The sequence below is a fragment of the Chanos chanos genome, chromosome 1, assembly GCF_902362185.1.
Source record: "Chanos chanos chromosome 1, fChaCha1.1, whole genome shotgun sequence".
Taxonomy (NCBI): domain Eukaryota; kingdom Metazoa; phylum Chordata; class Actinopteri; order Gonorynchiformes; family Chanidae; genus Chanos; species Chanos chanos.
In genome coordinates this window covers 45619072-45637470 of record NC_044495.1, presented here as the reverse complement: position 1 = coordinate 45637470, position 18399 = coordinate 45619072, and the positions used below count along the sequence as shown (strand labels likewise).

Genomic DNA, 18399 nt, shown 5'->3' with positions numbered 1-18399 from the left:
GTTTGTTTGAGTACTGAAAGTGTGTTTTGTTATTAGAACTGACACAGGACAGTATTTCAGTAGTTCCTTTCAGATTAGGGATGTTTGAAACACCTGTCTCTGGCACTCGGCTGATGGTCACTGAGGACATATCATCAGAACTCGCCCTTGTGTTTACTGTTTAAGTAAACATGTTTCAATCTGAGACCTTATTCATGTCACACATCCTCTGACTTAAAAAAACAAAAACTAAACATAACTGTAATCACATACTCTCTCTCACTCATGAGAGACCAAACTGTCATTTGACCTTTGTCAGGCATGACATTACCAAAATAAACCAGAATAAGAATAATGTTTTACTGTCTGGAAATATGTATCAACCAATCTGGTAATTTTATATTAGATGTTAATTTGGTAATTACTTACTAAATACATATGCACTTTGGTTAAAAGCTGAAGGAGACATTTGTGTGTGCTGGAGGAAAGAACAGGATGCGGGCAGTCAGAGGCACCTCACATCACTCAGTCTTTTCTCTGTTTTCGTGTCATCTCTGTCTCCTTCTGTATAGGCTGTCTGTTTAACACACACACACACACACACACGGCTTCTGTGCCAACCTCTTTCCACCAGGTCCCACCTTCTGTTTATGGAACAGAAAAAGGGCCGATTGAAGGACAAATTCTGCCCTCTTTAATAGGGTGTCTTAAAACTGAATAAGGATTTTTTTTGGAAATGTCACTTCTATTATTATTTCTTAAATTCATCGGCACAGTAGAATCGTTGAGTTGTAATGTGCACCTTCAACCTTCTCCTGAGTATAATGAGTGGAGAATCCTTCCTTCTTTCTTTCACTTTTTTTTCTGACTGTATTCAGTCTGATTATGTTCAGTGTTAAACAGGCAACATTGTGTGCGTAAGTAATATTTCACGTTTTTATTATCAGTTTTTATTATTATACTCCTCAGGCACTGGTAGATGAATGTGCTGGTTTCTTATTGTCAGCTAAATGTTCAGCTAATATCAATGACATGAGGCCTGGTGTTTTATCTCTTTACATTTGTAAGGTTGTGGTCATTGAGCACATCCACGCAGACATTTTCTCTGAGAAACCCCTGATGTCAGGGTTTGATTAGTTGTCCTGAATCAGACCATCTGTCGGAGTGAGAGTTCTCTCCTCTCTCTGCATTAAGTGGGTATCTGGGGAATTTTTTTTCCTCCCTGTTTCTTTATGCTTACACCATCTGGTCACATGACAGTGGTTCCACAGCCCTGCTCTGTGAGGCAGCCATCTTGGTCGACACCCACCCCAGAGCAGAGTGAGCCCAACCAATCCAGAGCTGTGTGAGTGGGGGCAGTGCTGAGGAAAGGACGGCTCTGATTCCAGCTCCATCTCTCCCACTCCGCAGCATCTCAGCTCCTCCAGCCCTACAGAGCTAGACCAGGGCGGGACTGCCTCTCCTCTCACGCCGGATTTTCTCCTCATTCACTCGCTCGCTCGCTCGCTCACCAGGAAAGATTAGGAGGAGGGGGAGCTAGCAGGCACAGAGAAAAAGAATAGCATCCCTCATTCAGTGTGGGCTGCAGCTCGCCTGATCCACTCTGCCCTGCCTCTCTCTGCTTTTCTTTGTCTTTTTTTCCCTCTGTGGTGGTGTTGGACTAGTGTTAATTTAAAGCCTGAGTGAGTGGAGTGTCTTTTTTCTCCCTTTCTGGGTCTTGTCTGTGGCTCATTGCTGTGGGCCTCCTTCGCCGGTTCTGTTGTTTTGGTATAAGCTGAGTCATCATGTCTGACCTGACACCCCAAAGCGATGTCCCCACCCCCACCACCGACAAAATCACACAGGCTGCCCGCGAGACCATTTACCTCTGCAACTTCCGCGTGTCAGTGGATGGAGAATGGCTGTGTCTTCGAGAGCTCAACGACATCTCTCTCACGCCCGACCCTGAGCCGGCACACGAAGGTACGTAGCAGACAGGCAGGCAGACAGACAGACAGACAGGCAGACAGACCGACGAGCGGGCGGGAGGGTGGGTGGCGTGGTGGCTCCACCATCAGCAGGCCTCGCTCTACTGGGTGGTGCTGAGCCAGCTCTCCACCATTAGCGGCATCTGTCGCCGTGCCAGTATGGAAGTGTAGTCTTCACTGTGCTCCTGTGTAGTCCTCCGAAGTCTTGGCTCAGCCTTGCTTTTGGCTCTTGTCATTATGTGAGAGCAGACAGAATACAGAAAGGTAACATTTCACCGCTCTCTCTCTGTCAGTCCACACACTTGAGTCAGTGAGAATGGGTTTGTGTGTTCACTCAGGTCTCTCTTACCTTTATCTCTTCTCATATGTTAGTAACATTCAGCCCATTCTTGTGATATCTTTTTTTTTTTAATCTTTTTAAGTCCTTGGTAGTCTGTGTCACATTTTGTACATTTTTACAATTTACAATTTAGCATTTAGCAGACGCTTTTAGCCAAAGCGACTTACAATCAGTGCATCAGTCGGATTCCTAATACCTCATGAGCATACATCGCTAAAGACTGAGCGTCAATTTACTCCTTCGTATTGCGCCCTGGAATTCTTAGACAAACATAGATACAAGACAAGGTTTTTTTTTAAATTTTTGTTTATCCAAATGGCAAAAGTCCTTCCTAATGGCCCGTCTTTGTGTACTTCCACTCTTTGTTAAAAGACAGCATTTACTGCTTTTAAGCAGTACATAACGTATGCTCTTATGTGTAGTAAGAATTATCAGTCATTATGTTTAAAGTCAGTCTTGTCCTTGTTCCTGACTGTGGAAAGCCTCACAGACATCTTGCATTAGTCTGGAGAAACAAGAGCCTTATGTTTGTATTATATGAACTGTTTACCCTCAATTTAAAATCTTAAATCAAAGACTGAAAAAAGCTTTACTGTTTGCAGTCTTTGATCTTGTTAGGCTAACTCCTGTTTTTGTCAGTGATTTAATAATCAGCACATGCTGTTTGGGATAGAGATGAGGATTAGAAGATGTTGTGTAAAACATAAGCATAAGCTTATTTCCTTGAGGTGATCAGTAAAACTTTCGGAGCCATATGTGGAAGTGAAATGCTCAGGGAAATGTAATGAGGTTTCATTGCAGGTTCTTTAATGTCACGTGAGTGTAGAAAACCAGGAGAGCAGGCTGGGAGAGGCCTGGGGCTGTAATGAGGGTGTTTGGGAGTAGCGGGGGGGCTGGAGAATTGTCACCGCGGTGATTAGATCCTGTTCAGCATCTGCCACTGGAGCAGGAAACCATGAACCCCTGGGCTTCACCTCAGGCCCTTTGCCACAGTGGGTCATGTGATCTGTATTAATGTTAGTGAGAGAGGGCAGGAAACCGAGCCTGTTGGCTAATCTGTAACGTTAATATGTTAAGGCTGAGTGCTTTTTCGCCTCATCGTCAGGAAGAAATATGCTGTAGTTAACTGTTTTTTTGTTTTCTTGTTTGTTTGTTTTTTTCATTAATTTTGTTGTGTTGAGAGATTTTTTCTGCATTGCCTGTGCTGATGCTTTTATTTGCTGTTTTAAATGGTGATGATTCAAAGTATTGCTCTCATAACTTTTTAAACTGGGTTATCCATAGTCACATAATACACACAGGCAAGATAGGACAAATACAGTGTGCCTGCATAGGCAGTAAATATCGTTTTGTATCAGTGTTCCCATGTGTTCATCCAAATTAACATTATAAAAAATGAATAAAACGTCTGATTTCATATGTGAGCCTGAGTGTGAAAGGCACTTGGCATTTATGTTCAGCCCTCAGATACACGCAGACTGATGAAACCTGACCATGTGGCGGTGGGCATCTGTCTAACTGTGATTCCTGGCTCAGTATAGAGCTGAAGGCGTGTCCTCGGCATAGGGTTTAGTCATGTTATGGTCATTCCCAGTCTCGCTAAGTGAGGATTCCTGTTGTTCTTGTGTTGCTGGCCTTTGCCTCTCTCAGTCATCTCCATGGACTATTCAATCATACAGTGGAAACCACTACTGAGGTGAGACATGACAGGCGGAAGATTCTAATCATTACTGAAGAAATAATTTGTTCCCTGACTGCGTTCTCTCAACTGACCATGTAAGAACAGTCCAGAATGTTTCCTGGGTTTAAAAAAAAACTCAAAAGTAATACAAGACTGGAACAGTCTGTCCAATTATATAGGCTATGGAGGAAGCATGAGTATGTGTTTGTAGAAAAAAATAAATGATCGTAAATATAGTTATAGTGTATAGTTATATATTCATTTATTTGTGTATTTAATAAATTACCTCAGAAGGAAGTCTTATAAGAGAGAAAGTGTAATTTCACTGGTGGTAGGTTTCCGTGGAGATAATGTACACTGACATAGTGTTTATCATATCTCTGTGGTAAGATACAGATGTTAGCTCCTCACTGGTGTATTGAGTGGTTGTTATTTTTGTATGGATTCGCACAGTAGCCTTATAGCTGTAACCTTAGAGACTAGAGTTAAGTGTTAGTCTGTGAAGAAGACCTCCTGTTTCATTAGGCTTGATTTTATTCACACTCATGGTGTGCATGACACAATCCTTTTCTTTTTTTGTTTCTTTTTTATCGCCCTTTGCAAAGACTCATGGGAGGATTTCACAGAATTGGTGGAACAAATGCAAATGCTTGATGAGTTTAAAGGTGCGTATGGAAGCGTCTCTCCACTGGCCCCTCTCATCTCCGTCCAGGGGCCATCTCTGTAGCCTGGCTGCTGTCAGAGAGCAGCTCCATACCACCATACACACAGAGCTGCCATCCACCTCTCTCTCTCTCTCTCTCTCTCTCTCTCTCTCTCTGTTTTGCTCACTCTCTGCTGCTTCACCAGCTTTTCCTTCCAAGCATCTAGCAATCATTTTTACTCCTCCCTCACTCTCTGTCTGCCTGTTTGGATCTCCCACTCTCTCAGCTGCTGCTGTTAAAAAAGAGGTTTATATCTGCCTGTCCTTCTGTTCTTTCTGTCTCTTTTCATCTTTTTCACAGGTTCTGTTTTTCCCTTAGCTCTCTTTTCCCCCTCCTGTCCATTTCTTCCTGATTCCTCTCAGGTGCCTGCATGGTGTATTTGGCATTTCATACATGTCACGTCTGCCCACAGAAATGCCCCTGTCATGATGTCCCCACAGCCCTGCAGTTTGTCAGACAGTTGGGTGTGTCCTGCTGTACTGATGCTGAGTCGGTTGGTTTAGTTTACACTGTTGTGCACAGATATCTTCATATCTGTCTAGAACCCAGAATGACTAGAGAGTGTTACTGTATGATTTAAATATGTATAGCTAACAAGCAGTTAACAAATCAGTGATCATTAATACACGCCTGCATATAAATAAATGTCTGGTGTTTGGATGTGGGTTTAACCAGAAGGCTCTTTGTTCTTGTCAGGTGACAGGCCAGTGTGTTTTTGGTGTTTTCACCAGTCTGTCAGATATGAAAATAAATGTATTAATTCATACTGTAAACCAGCATGTCTTCTTGGCATGGAATTTGTCGTTGTCATTGTTTTTTGTATTCACTCCTTTTGCTGTTTGGAAGAAATCATCTCCGTCTGTGCACACACACAGGCCAGAGAGATTTGCTGAGGCATGTCTGCTGTGCATAACGATAAAGCTGTGTGGATTAGAACACATCTCCGTCGCTTTCATTTTTTTGTTTTTGTATGTGATTTTTTTTTTTAGTTTGTTTAGGAAGCTTTTTCTGAAGGATTTCCTTTGCAGAGAAAAGGTACAACTACTTAATTTGTACACACTTTATGCTGTGTTCTCTTTACTCTGTTTCCCTCCCTCCTCTCTTTCCCTGTATCTCTTTTTTCTCCCTTTCCCCTCTCTCTCTCTCTCTCTGTCTCATATAATGTGAGCTGTGATGAATGTGGTTGTCAGTGGCTGTAAGATGTGTTGTATAATATATTGTATAGATGTTCTGTTTTTGCACTGACACTTGAGTGAGAGGTGGAAACGTCAGAGTTATATTGGGATATTGATGTTTGTCAGTAAAGGTGAGGGTACCAGGCCAGACTGTGAGAGGAGCTGTGAATGGACCGAGTGCGTGCGTGCGTGTGTGCGTGCGTGTGTGCGTGCGTGCGTGTGTGCGTGCGTGCGTGCGTGTGTGCGTGCGTGCGTGTGTGCGTGTGTGTGTGTGTGCGCGTGTGTGTGTGTGTGCGTGTGTGCGTGCAGCATGTTGAGTGGGTGAGGGTGAGGTCTACCATAGTGCTGCTCTACTGTAAGACTCTGTCTAGGTCCATAGGCCTGTATGTGCAGACTGACATATTAAAGAAGCTGGTTTTTGGTATTCTGGAAATAAACTCACAGAGTATGAGATCTTTGTCCTAATGTAGTAACACTCATCAGATATGTTACTCACTGTCAAAGATGAAGTTTCACTGTTGCATTATTGTTGTCACTGTTTCATTACATTAGAAATCTCTCCTTAAGTCAGATAAATAAACCCAGCATCCGTGCATCTTATCTCATTACTTCACTCCCTCTCTTTGTCTGTAAGCTCGTCACACCACACAGACATGGCAGGACACTGTAGAGCTCGGGTCAGATTGAAGTATGTGTGGAATGTGACTGTTAAGGTGCGGTTGCCATGCCAATACACGCATACACTGTCAGTACAGACTCTGAAAACCAGAGGGGGCGATTTTCTGATGGCTGAAGTCTGTTGCCATGTCGACAGCGTTGATCTATGCTGACAACATCATCTTGCCAAACAAAGATCCAATGAAGGGTGACCTCTTCTGCAGTCTGTCTAGGTTCTGTTGCCATGCCAACACTAATGTTGACCTTTCTTGTGTGTTTGTGTGATTGTGTATGTCTTTGTCTTTGTGTGTCTGTGTGTGTGATTGTTTTGTGTTTGTGTGTGTGTGTGTGTCCTTTGCAGATCCTAAGGATCCCATTGCCATTGAGCGTCTGAACCTGATGAACATGGCGAAGCTGAGTATAAAGGGCCTGATCGAGTCGGCGCTGAATTTGGGCCGCACGCTGGACTCGGACTACGCTCCGCTGCAGCAGTTCTTTGTGGTGATGGAGCATTGCCTGAAACACGGGCTGAAAAGTAAACACAGCTGTGCTGCATTTGGGCTGTAGTTTGACTGAATCTGATTACAGTGTTTAATATAGTGCCAGGATGTACTCTGAAGTGATTTACGCTTCTTCCTGTAAAAATTCAAGCAATGCAAAAACTCACAAATACCACAAAGTAACAACTGATTTACGTTCATTGTAGTATACACAAAACATTTATTTGAATTAAGTTGACTAAAGTGCTGGTGGATAATTATCTTTATATAATCGTTTTGTGCTTTATTTTTCTTAAAGCTAAGAAGACATTCCTGGGGCAGAATAAGTCTTTCTGGGGGCCACTGGAGCTGGTGGAGAAACTAAGTCCAGAGGCCGGGGAAATCACAGCCAGTGTCAAAGACTTGCCTGGCCTTAAGTAAAGCTACATCCTCCTCCTCCTCACGCCCTCTTTTTGGTGTAAAAAGAAAATGGTGTAAAAATGGATTGATTGTTTGTTTGTTTGTTTGTTTGTGTGGTGCAGAACCCCATTGGGCAGAGGAAGAGCTTGGTTGAGACTGGCACTGATGCAGAAGAAACTGTCTGACTACATGAAGACCATCATCAATAGAAAAGACTTGTTAAGGTGGGTAACCACACATGCCCAGTGCTGGAAGAAAAGATTAATTCAGTAAAGGATTGGGCAGGCTTACACAAAGGCATCTCCCATATATGATGTTTTAAAACAACAAGACTAAAATAAGGAACAAAACAAAAATACCAACTGAAGAAAGGCAGGAGTAGAAAAGAAATGGAAAAACTTTGGAGTCATCTGATCAGTGTCAGTGAGTTTTATGAGGACTGTGTTCATGTCAGTGAGTTTTATGAGGGCTGTGTTCATGTCAGTGAGTTTTATGAGGGCTGTGTTCATGTCAGTGAGTTTTATGAGGACTGTGTTGGTGTGTTTCTCAGTGAGTTTTATGAGGACTGTGTTGGTGTCAGTGAGTTTTATGAGGACTGTGTGGGTGTTAGTGAGTTTTGTGAGGACTGTTTTGGTGTCAGTGAGTTTTGTGAGGACTGTGTTGGTGGCAGTGAGTTTTATGAGGACTGTGTATGTGTCAGTGAGTTTTATGAGGACTGTGTTCATGTCAGTGAGTTTTATGAGGACTGTGTTCATGTCAGTGAGTTTTATGAGGGCTGTGTTCATGTCAGTGAGTTTTATGAGGACTGTGTTGGTGTGTTTCTCAGTGAGTTTTATGAGGACTGTGTTGGTGTGTTTCTCAGTGAGTTTTATGAGGACTGTGTGGGTGTTAGTGAGTTTTGTGAGGACTGTGTTGGTGTCAGAGAGTTTTGTGAGGACTGTGTTGGTGGCAGTGAGTTTTATGAGGACTGTGTATGTCAGTGAGTTTTATGAGGACTGTGTGGGTGTTAGTGAGTTTTATGAGGACTGTGTTGGTGTCAGTGAGTTTTATGAGGACTGTGTTGGTGTTAGTGAGTTTTATGAGGACTGTTTTGGTGTGTTTCACAGCGAGTTCTACGAGCCCAACGCTCTTATGATGGAGGAAGAAGGAGCAGTGATCGCTGGCCTGCTGGTGGGACTAAATGTAATTGATGCAAACCTGTGTATGAAGGGAGAGGACTTAGACTCACAGGTAAATACTACCATTACCATAAACATTCCCCTATCCTGTGTTTAAAAAAAAAACAAAAACAAAAAACTGGCCAGTTAATTGGTTTGAAGCTTACACTGTCATTGGTTTAGAGGACCCTGCCAACTTAATGTAGCTGGATTTCTAAATAGTGCAGATGGAGAGGAATTAAATATAACTAACTATAAATATAGTCCTTCTGGCCAATGCACTGTTGTTATGGTGTATACTGAGGACGTATTTGGACTGTATTTTTAGGTGGGTGTGATCGATTTCTCCATGTATTTGAAGGATGGTGGACACAGCAGCAAGAGCACAGAGGGGTGAGTGAGGCTTTTCTCAGTCCTGTCTGTACCAGTGCATGTGAAATAAAGCTATACTGACTGAGAGCTGTGATTTTTCATTTTAATAAATATGAACATTCTCTGTGTTTCACAGGGATGGACAGATCACAGCGATTCTTGACCAGAAGAATTATGTGGAGGAACTGAACAGACATTTAAGGTGTGGTGAGATCAGACTGGCTGGGACGCATAGAGGACTCACTACATTTAGATCACTGTCATAGTGAGGTGTTTTGACTCCGGTTCCTGTCCCTTACAGTGCTTCAGTGAATAACCTCCAGGCCAAGGTTGATGTGCTGGAGAAGTCTAACACTAAACTAACAGAGGAGGTTGGTTCTGACAGTCACAGAGGTCAAGCAGAGGCGTGTGTCGTGACCTGATGACATGACGTCACTGACATACTGTAGTGTCACCTCAGTGCTGGATGACTGTGTACTGCACAGCACAGAATGACCAGTCATTTGAATGTGAATTTACCCTTCTCTTGGTTATATTGTAGCAGTTTACTGTGTATTCTTACTGTTTAGACTGATGTTAAGGCTAGTTTCCCCAGTGCAGACTGCAGATCTGTGCTGTAGTTATCTTTGAGAACTCATGACATCTCATGTGAGTGATTTAAGCGTGGATGAATAGAGGATGCTACAGTTAAGATTTAAATTTCACGTTTAGTGAGGTTTTCAGAAATGTACAGACAGTCTAGCTCCAGAACATTTGACATCACATGGTAGGGCATGCAGCAAGTCACAACAAAACTTTAGCTGTTACAGTAACCACATAGCACAATACAACTTGTCTCTAATTGGCCAGTATGTCTGTCACTTGAGCTTCGCCATGGTGACAATGCTTTACAGCTGTGGTAAATGTGTGAGGATGCTTTTGGTGGGTGACTCTGTCACACTCTCCCCCCTCAGCTGGCCGTGGCCAATAACAGGATCATAACTCTACAGGAGGATCTGGAGAGGGTAAAGGAGGAGAGCTCTTTTCTTGTGGAGTCCAGTCGTAAGGTGAGCTCCTCTGTCTCCCCTCAGGATTCTCCTTCTCCCTGTAGCCACTTTTCTCCTTAGCTTTATATCACATACACATGTTGTGCTTGAGTCCTGTAGCATTTCAAGAATAGATTTAAAAAATGCAACAAAAATAAGACATATATTACCAAGATTATATGGTTTTTGTAAAATAAAAAGGTGCTGTATGATATAAAACTCTGAGCACTTACATTTTTGGTCATGACATGTTTGTGTAGTGTTCCCCAGGAACTGTGAAACACACGCATTTGCTCACAGAGACAGTAAAGTAAGAGAACCTGAGGTGTGAGGAGTGGCCATTGAGTAAATGTGGGGAAACTGCTGTTGTAGTGTGTGATATTGTCTGTGTTTAAAGGCTTCAAGAGCAGACGGAGCAGCTGACGGACATGTTTTAGGAGAGACACGCAAACAACTCAAAGAGGAAACACAGCTTAGACTGGTCAGTCAGATCATCTCTGTCTGTCTCCCTTAAGCACACACATACTCATACATACACACACCCACACACATGCACAAACACACACATACACACACACACACATATACACACTCATACATACACAGACATAGACGTGCACGCACACACACACAGACCATGACTCATGGGCATGCACACACTCATACACATACACATACACACAGACCACAACACATGGGCATGCACACTCATACACACACACACGCGCACATGCACTCGCACTCGCTCACTCACACGCTCACAGTTGTTCTATAGGTGTAAATGAAACAGTACTGTGCAATGTATTCATTTCAGTGTGTGCCTCTTTATTGCATCCTTGTGTGTGTGTGTGTGTGTGTGTGTGTGTGTGTGTTTGTGTGTTTGTGCGTGTGTTTGTGCGTGTGTTTGTACGTGTGTTTGTGCGTGTGTTTGCGTTTGTGTTTGTGTGTGTGTGTGTGTGTGTCTGTTTGTATGTGAACAGGACGTGGAGAAGGAGCTGGAGGTGCAGATTGGGATGAAGCAGGAGATGGAGCTGTCTATGAAGATGCTGGAGAAAGACATCTGTGAGAAACATGATGCACTGGTGGAGCTGAGACAGCAGCTAGAGGAACTGCGCACACTCAACACTGAGCTCTCTCACAAGTCACAGGTACAACAGCGGTCAACACAGCTCAGCTCAGCACAATAGTACTCAACACAGCTCAGCTCAACACAGCAGGACTCAACACTGCTCACCTAAGCACAACAGTACTCAGCACTGCTCACCTCAGCACAACATTACTCAACACTGCTCACCTAAGCACAACAGTACTCAACACTGCTCACCTCAGCACAACAGTACTCAACACTGCTCACCTCAGCACAACAGTACTCAACACATTCGACATGACACGGTACGGTAGTGTTGTAGTACTCGAGATTGGAGATGGCATTTCAAAATAAAAGTCGAAAGTTCATGCATGCTAAAGAGTAATTTGTGTGCTGTAAGTAGAATATCGGTGAAGTATAAGGCCAGGCGTGGTCAACAAATTTTGAATATTTATATTTTATGTTCAGTTTCTCTTTAAACAATAGCAAGGGATTACTCATGATTGCCCCTCTGAATAATAACAATAACTTTTGAAAACACATTTTGACCTCTCTGTTCAAAGGTTGGACCTAGTTCTAGTGACCAACCAGGCATCTAGACATTCTATTTCAACTTAGATTTCAATAACTTACTAGTATTGATGAAATGACCATAAAAGTATGATTGTGAAATTTCTCAAAAAATTGTGAAATTGGAATATATATCTAAAATGAAAAAACAGTTTTTGGGGTCAACCTTGAGGGTCAGGCCTAGTCCTAGTGACCAACCAAAGGATTTTTCCTTTCATCTTATATGTCAATAATACCCTAGTATTAATGAAATAAACATAAAAATACAGTTGTGAAACTTCTCAGAAATTTGTGAAAACAGATTATATGTCAAAAAGTGCTTTTTGGGGTCAATTTTCAAAGGTCAGGCCTGGTCTTAGTGACCAACCGAGGGATGCTGATATTTCATTTCAACTTATATGTCAGTAACACCCTTGTATTGATGAAATAAACATGTATATACAGTCATGAAAGTCGTTAGAAATTTGTGAAATCAGAAAACATGTTAAAGCGCTTGCACAAAAAATTGTATTGTGTTAGCTGGATGGTAAAACATGGAAAAGGAGTGTTGTATAAAGATGGTTAAGTTTATTTCAGCTCTTAGTGCTTGTTTGTATGTGGGTGTTTTAATGGGAATGTGGTTCTTTAAGATCAGTTTGAGAAGTGCCTATGGTTTGCATGTTCCACATTTTAATGTAAGTGCATCATGCAGTGTGGGAGTAGCACTAGTCTGGTCCTGGTCTTGACGGTCTCGTCCTGCTTTGGTCTTGGTCTTGGTCTTGACTTGGTCTCAAACCCTCAAAGTCTTGGTCTTATCTCAGTCTCGATACACTCTGGCCTTGGTCATGACTTGGACTCGGTTTAGGTGGTCTTGACTACAACACTGCAGCAAGGCACAGCACAACTCACACCACACCACACCACACAACACAACACAACACGTATCACAATGGCATGACACAAAAGAACAGTGCAGTGCAACATAACACAACACAGCACACAACTTACCTATCACAGCAGAGCAGTACTCAATGCTTACTCTCCCATATGTCTTATTCAAATGCAAGTTAACAAAACAGTACACATAACGTGTCTGTTTCACCACGATGACAAGCCTCAGGGACTGCACAGTCAATCACAGTGTCACACATGTCCAGTCCACATGCTGCAGTGCTAACTGAGCCTGCTGAATGCTGAGCCTGAATATTCACACTGCTGAATGCCGAGCCTGAATATTTATGCTGTTGGCTGTGTGTTGTGTCTGTCACCCAGAGCTCAGAGGCCAGTGCCAGACAAAAGACTGAAATCATAGGTCGCTTGGAGGAGAAGACAAACCAGATGGCTAACACCATTAAACAGCTGGAGAACAGGTAATGCTTCACCGTACACTCCTTGGACTGAGACACCGAATAAACATGTTCTCTGTTAAGGCCTGCAAATTCTTACTTAAGCTACCTTTCAGCAACCATAAAATGTAACAAAAGACCAAGAGGGAAACAAATGCACAAACAATACATTCAGTGGGTTTTTGGTTGTGGCTGTAGAACACATGCTTTGAACCTGGTAATCTGCAGGTTTTATCACATATGAAAATCTCAGTGATAATATCACAGTCCAGATCATACATCAGATCTGACAGTGTGAACAGTCCGGATCATACATCAGATCTGACAGTGTGAACAGACTGACTCTGGACTGCCTCTACTTCCTGTTTTTAAAAACTGTTGTCCTCGTGCTGTTTTCCTGCTTCTGTAACATCTCTTCTCTCCTTCTGCCCTGCATTCTCTCGCCTGTCTCTCCCTCTCCATTTTTTCCATTTCTTTCTTTTGTTTTCCATTTATGAAACAGTGAGAAAGACATGGTCAAACAAGCCCGAACTTTGAATTCCAGCGCAGCCAAGCTACTCAACAAACCACATTAGAAGCCCAGTTTGAAAACCAAGAATCATAAATCCAAAAAACCTAATTCTTAAATTTCATTTCCAAACTCTTTGCATTATGTATAGAGATGACAAGTGTAATTATTTTTGGTTATTTTCTGGAATTTGAGAGATCAGTTGCAGTCCCCCTCTCTAAGGGACTGAGATCAGCCCGTTCTCTACCTTCTCTGGCATTTGCTTCCCCCAGTCTGATGTAAACCCAGTTACTGTAGTCAGTCTGTGTGGTTTTCTCTACTGCTGGAAATTTGGGCTCTTTGCTTAACTGCAGGAAAAGCTGATGCAGAACCTGTATGTTCACGGACAGTGCACAGGTCTGTCCTATTGTTGAGTTAAAAGATTTGGATTGAAAACATGTCTGTCGGCAGTGGGAGAAAACCCCATTCATTCTGTGTGTCTTTCTGCTGTATCTAAGACTCACTTACAAAATACTGTACAAAAAACATTCCTGAAGATTCTTTTGACCGTAGCTTTTTGAGAACTCCAGCCTTTTGTCTTTATCTCAGAACTCAGTCATATCAGGACAGTCATTCTCATAGTCACATCTGATCAGTAAATCACATCCTCCTGCAGTCCAAGTTTCACGAAGGATCTTTTGACCAAAATGTTAATGTCTAAAACCTTAATGCAGTATCTTTCCATTCCCTGTGTGCAGTGGACCTGAATAGATGCAGTTTGCTGTATGGAGTCCCCAAACTGCATGTGATTGAAAATTAAGACAAATTGGAGAAGCATTGAGGGTTTGGCTGGAGGTTCCATGCTGGTACAAAGTCATGCGCCTGAGTCATTTTAAATCTTCCTCTTATCTGGTAGAAAGTGGGGAAGCAGACACACATGTAAAATCTGAAATTGAATTTAAAATGTGGGAATAGGATATCCAAACAAATCTGGCTCAACACACAGTCATCTCACAAGTTTCCCTGGTGGGTTTTGCTGTTTGGAAAATGAAGCAGAGTGAAAGAGTGAGTGTAAGGGAACTTAACATACATGTAAACTGTAGCCCAACAATAGAAATAAAATCTGTAAGATCAAAACAGGTGGCCTCTGTCCTATTTTTTCCCCTCCCGCAGCTTCTGGAATTTGGCCGTTTCACTCTCCTGTTCTCTCTTTCGTTCTACATCCTTCTTTGTGTCGAATCTTTTCTTCCCTGTCCGTTCATTTCCATTTGATTTTGTACGACATTAAGTTCACCTGGCTCCACTCTAGATCCAGACAGGCCGAGCGGGAGAGGGATGAAGCCAAGGAGGCCAACCGTCTCTTTAAGCAGGAATTTGGAGACAAGATTGGCAGTCTGCAGGAGGAGGTGGAGCTACTGAGAAAACAAAGGTACTCATGCATATTCAGTCATCAAGTCAAGACTGAGCTTACTGTGTGTTTATTGCAGCAGTCATCATTCATACAATTTTGAATATTCATACTTTTACTGTTCAACTTACAGTTTAACTTCAGCCCTGTCATTTTGAATGATACCACAGTTTGATTTGGTAGTAATGGGCAGTAAAGATTCATGCCAGTGACAGGTCTCTGAATGAGACAATAAGAGAAGGCAGAATGAAAAGTGTTAAGTCTATAAGGGCATGTTCATGCTGATGTGCTGATGTATGATCTCAGAGATATCTGTGTGTTAGGGGCTCAGGGTATCCACAGTAACCCGGCAGGTTCCTCTTTGTTCTAGTGGTTTTCCGTCACAGGGCCCATTCATCTGAACAGCGTGTGTGTGTGTGTGTTTGTGTATGGGTTTGTGTTGGTGTGTGTGTGTGTATGTGTGTGTGTGTTAGGTCCGTGCTGGAGCAGGAGCTGAGGAAGGAGAGGGAGCGTAGGGGAGTTCCCCACTCAGAGACAGTGTTGGGGAAGAGCCCTCTAGCACAGACAGATGTGACACAGCATGTGGAGGACATGAAGAAGGTGCTACAGGCCTGTCTGTATTAGTGCTGATAATGGAGACACAGACACATTGGACTGTGGGCACCGCTCAACCCTTAACCCCCCCTTCTAACCCCACTGTCCTTCTTTTCTCTGTCTGATTTTGATGCAGGAGTTGGAGTCTGTGAGAAATGAGAGTGACTCACTATGTGGTGTGCAGGGGGATAAAGGCAGTATGAGCTCCAGTCTGTAAGTCTGGACCCAGAATTTCCATTCAGAATCAGACACGTGTAAATACACACACATCAGGCACATGTAAATACACACACATCAGGCACGTGTAAATACACACACATCAGGCACCTGTAAATACACATACATCAGGCTCGTGTAAATACACACACATCAGACACATGTAAATACACACACATCAGACACGTGTATATACACACACATCAGACATAGATAAAGCCTGTAAGACACTGACTGACTGAGTGACCGACTGATTCTCCTGTTGTTTAGGTCGCTGTCACATGAGGAAGAACAGGTGCGTACTGTCTATTCTCACCTTATTTCTTTCATTGTCTGAGTAAGAGCCCGGCTCCGTTTCAGTGAACAGTTCTGTAAGCACATGATTGAACCAAACTGACCCATAACTCTGACAAAAGGTTTCTGTTTTGTATTTGGCACTTCCACTTAACAAAAAGAGGAGCCATCACACAATAGCATCTCTTCAAAAGTAGACTAGTTTGGCCTCATCTTAATATGTAAAAGTTATGTACTTGGCCAATGTTTTGTCACATATTCAGCCAAGTGTTTTCAGCCAAGCGGTTTGACTATAGCTCACTCACAGCTCTGTGTAGTTTTAGACTGGGCCTAGTTACTGTATGTCAGTATCAAAACAAACTTGTGCACATGGTTAATGCACAGACATGTGATGTGGTGTGACAGTCATGGTGAGTGTGTGTGAGATAGTGTATGTGTGAGATGGTGTGTGTGTGTGTGTGTGTGTGTGTGTGTGAGATGATGTAGTGTGAGATGCTGTGTGTGTGAGATGGTGTGTGTGTGTGTGTGTGTGTGTGTGTGTTTGTGAGATGATGTAGTGTGAAATGCTGTGTGTGTGAGATGGTGTATGTGTGTGTGTGTGTGTGTGAGCTGATGTACTGTGTGTTTGTGAGATGATGTAGTGTGAGATGCTGTGTGTGTGAGAGATGGTGTGTGTGTGTGTGTGAGACGGTGTATGTTTGAGATGATGTAGTGTGTGTGTGTGTGTGTGTGTGTGTGTGAGAGCTGATGTGGTGTGAGATGATGTAGTGTGTGTGTGTGTGTGTGTGAGCTGATGTAGTGTGTATGTGTGAGATGATATGGCATGTGTGTGAGATGATGTAGTGTGTGTTTGAGCCGATGTGGTGTGTGTTTACAGGACCACTCCCTTTTTGAGGACATTCAGCCTTCTCTCTGTCCCATGTGTGAACATGAGGACTCTCTGACCAGGATAAAGGTATAATGGACATACGGATGTCTTCTTATCAAACAGGAATTCACTTCATAACAATCAGTGCACCATGATTTGGCCACTTTGGCCAAGGCTAACCCTGTCAGTATCTTTCATGGGCAGTTTTATATCTACTCCTGCTGTATTTCCTCTGTCATTTGAGATACACTAACATTGAGAGATACTCTGGTGCAGTGATGCAAAGGTTCAGTAAATCAGAGGAGATTTCACCTAACGTGAGCATTGTAAATGTATTACACTAGAGATCTCTCCTGACTTTCTCCTTTCAGAAGCAGTGTAAGAATTGCCAGGGGACCTTCTGTGACAGCTGTGTGGCCAATGAGCTTCCACTGCCCTCCTCCATTAACCCTGAGCACGTCTGTGATGCCTGTTACTCCCAGTTACTGCAGCAGTATGCCTCCAGCCCATCCTGAGGGGGGCGCTCTCTCTCCCCAGACTCACACAGCAGCTCTCCGCTCAGGCCCGGCTGGTCTGCGCAGGCACCTATGACTGAATGGACCAGCAAATAACGGACCTGAGCATTGTTCAGCTTTACAAACACTGGACTCTACACTTAACACGCCGTATCACACAAACCAGGCCACTGAGGTCTTTTACACCCACTGTCCTCGATCTTCTCAGACAGGGAGTGGAATCACTTTAAAACACGCTGAAACACCCTCAGTGCGTCTAAACAGACTGGATTTTCTGTATGTTTTTAGATTCTAATCAGAAGGGAAGCTTTTAACTGCTTTTTTTTGTGAAACATAGATGTGTTCATCTGTGCATTGAAATCAGAATTAGAAGATGGTTCTATGAAGCTGTCCACTGAGTGGATGTTTGGATGTCTTTGCTCTCTAAACTCTGCATGAAGTGTGTATTTAGTTTCCTGCAGAGTTGACTTATCTTTCCCAGTCACTGTTACTACAATAACACATGCTTTCTATCACAAGCTTGATTTTGCCTCAGTTATGAAAAGGGTTTTTATTCATTTTTTCTAAATAGAAAAACAGTGTTTTCATGGTTAGAAAACGGTGTTAAATTGGTGTGACTGATCACCCTACAGTTTGCCTTATCTGAATCCTGAACCAGAGTTATCACATAAATAGAACTGAAAGCAAGAGAATTATATATTTATTTACACATTTTATCACTTTGATTTGATTTTAATTAGATTTCTTTATATTGAAGCTTTTTTTTAATTATTGCAGCATTCAGTGTCTATATTGTGAGTGCTTTATAAGTTTTGAGATTTTGTTTGCATCATCATATAGATTCATTATGCTATAAAGGCTGTGTAAAATCAGATTGTACTTTCTTGTTTTATGGGTTTTTTCCAGCAGCTCAACAATAAAAATTGTTCAGTCAAATGTGCTGTTTGATTGTATGCTCTTTACAGGATTCAGTCACACAGAGTGAGGGTGTGGCCACGGTGGGCAATGACAGGTAATGAGAAGAAGCTGTGTTTTAATGTTGTGTGTGTTAATCTGACCTCTGACCTCTGTCTGATCTG

The 18399-nt window shown here is 42.7% G+C and overlaps 1 protein-coding gene across 3 annotated transcripts; it reads left to right on the top strand.

Annotated features, from left to right (window-relative positions):
- The first annotated feature begins 1763 nt into the window (after positions 1 to 1763).
- On the top strand, positions 1764 to 18002 carry rufy3 (RUN and FYVE domain containing 3). 3 transcript variants are annotated; one of them, XM_030770127.1, is made up of 18 exons: positions 1764 to 1941; positions 6865 to 7038; positions 7302 to 7419; positions 7525 to 7626; positions 8509 to 8632; positions 8888 to 8952; positions 9068 to 9133; positions 9233 to 9302; positions 9885 to 9977; positions 10354 to 10437; positions 10937 to 11104; positions 12865 to 12962; positions 14735 to 14854; positions 15307 to 15433; positions 15564 to 15640; positions 15914 to 15938; positions 16815 to 16892; positions 17177 to 18002. In XM_030770127.1, the coding sequence occupies exons 1-18, from the start codon at positions 1764 to 1766 to the stop codon at positions 17318 to 17320; spliced, it is 1911 nt and encodes a 636-aa protein (XP_030625987.1). In that variant the 3' UTR covers positions 17321 to 18002. The 3 variants fall into 3 exon arrangements, with proteins under 3 accessions (XP_030625987.1, XP_030625995.1, XP_030626003.1); XM_030770135.1 differs by lacking the exons at positions 14735 to 14854; positions 15307 to 15433; positions 15564 to 15640; ... (1 more) ...; positions 16815 to 16892; positions 17177 to 18002 and adding exons at positions 4573 to 4632; positions 13441 to 13513; XM_030770143.1 differs by lacking the exons at positions 14735 to 14854; positions 15307 to 15433; positions 15564 to 15640; ... (1 more) ...; positions 16815 to 16892; positions 17177 to 18002 and adding an exon at positions 13441 to 13513.
- The last annotated feature ends 397 nt before the right edge of the window (positions 18003 to 18399 follow it).

Coding starts and splice junctions, on each gene's coding strand:
- rufy3 (XM_030770127.1), top strand. CDS start 1,764: ATGTCTGACCTGACACCCCAAAGCGATGTCCCCACCCCCACCACCGAC. Junction 15,641..15,913: donor GGCAGTATGAGCTCCAGTCT/GTAAGTCTGGAC, acceptor CCTGTTGTTTAG/GTCGCTGTCACATGAGGAAG. Junction 15,939..16,814: donor TGTCACATGAGGAAGAACAG/GTGCGTACTGTC, acceptor GTGTGTTTACAG/GACCACTCCCTTTTTGAGGA.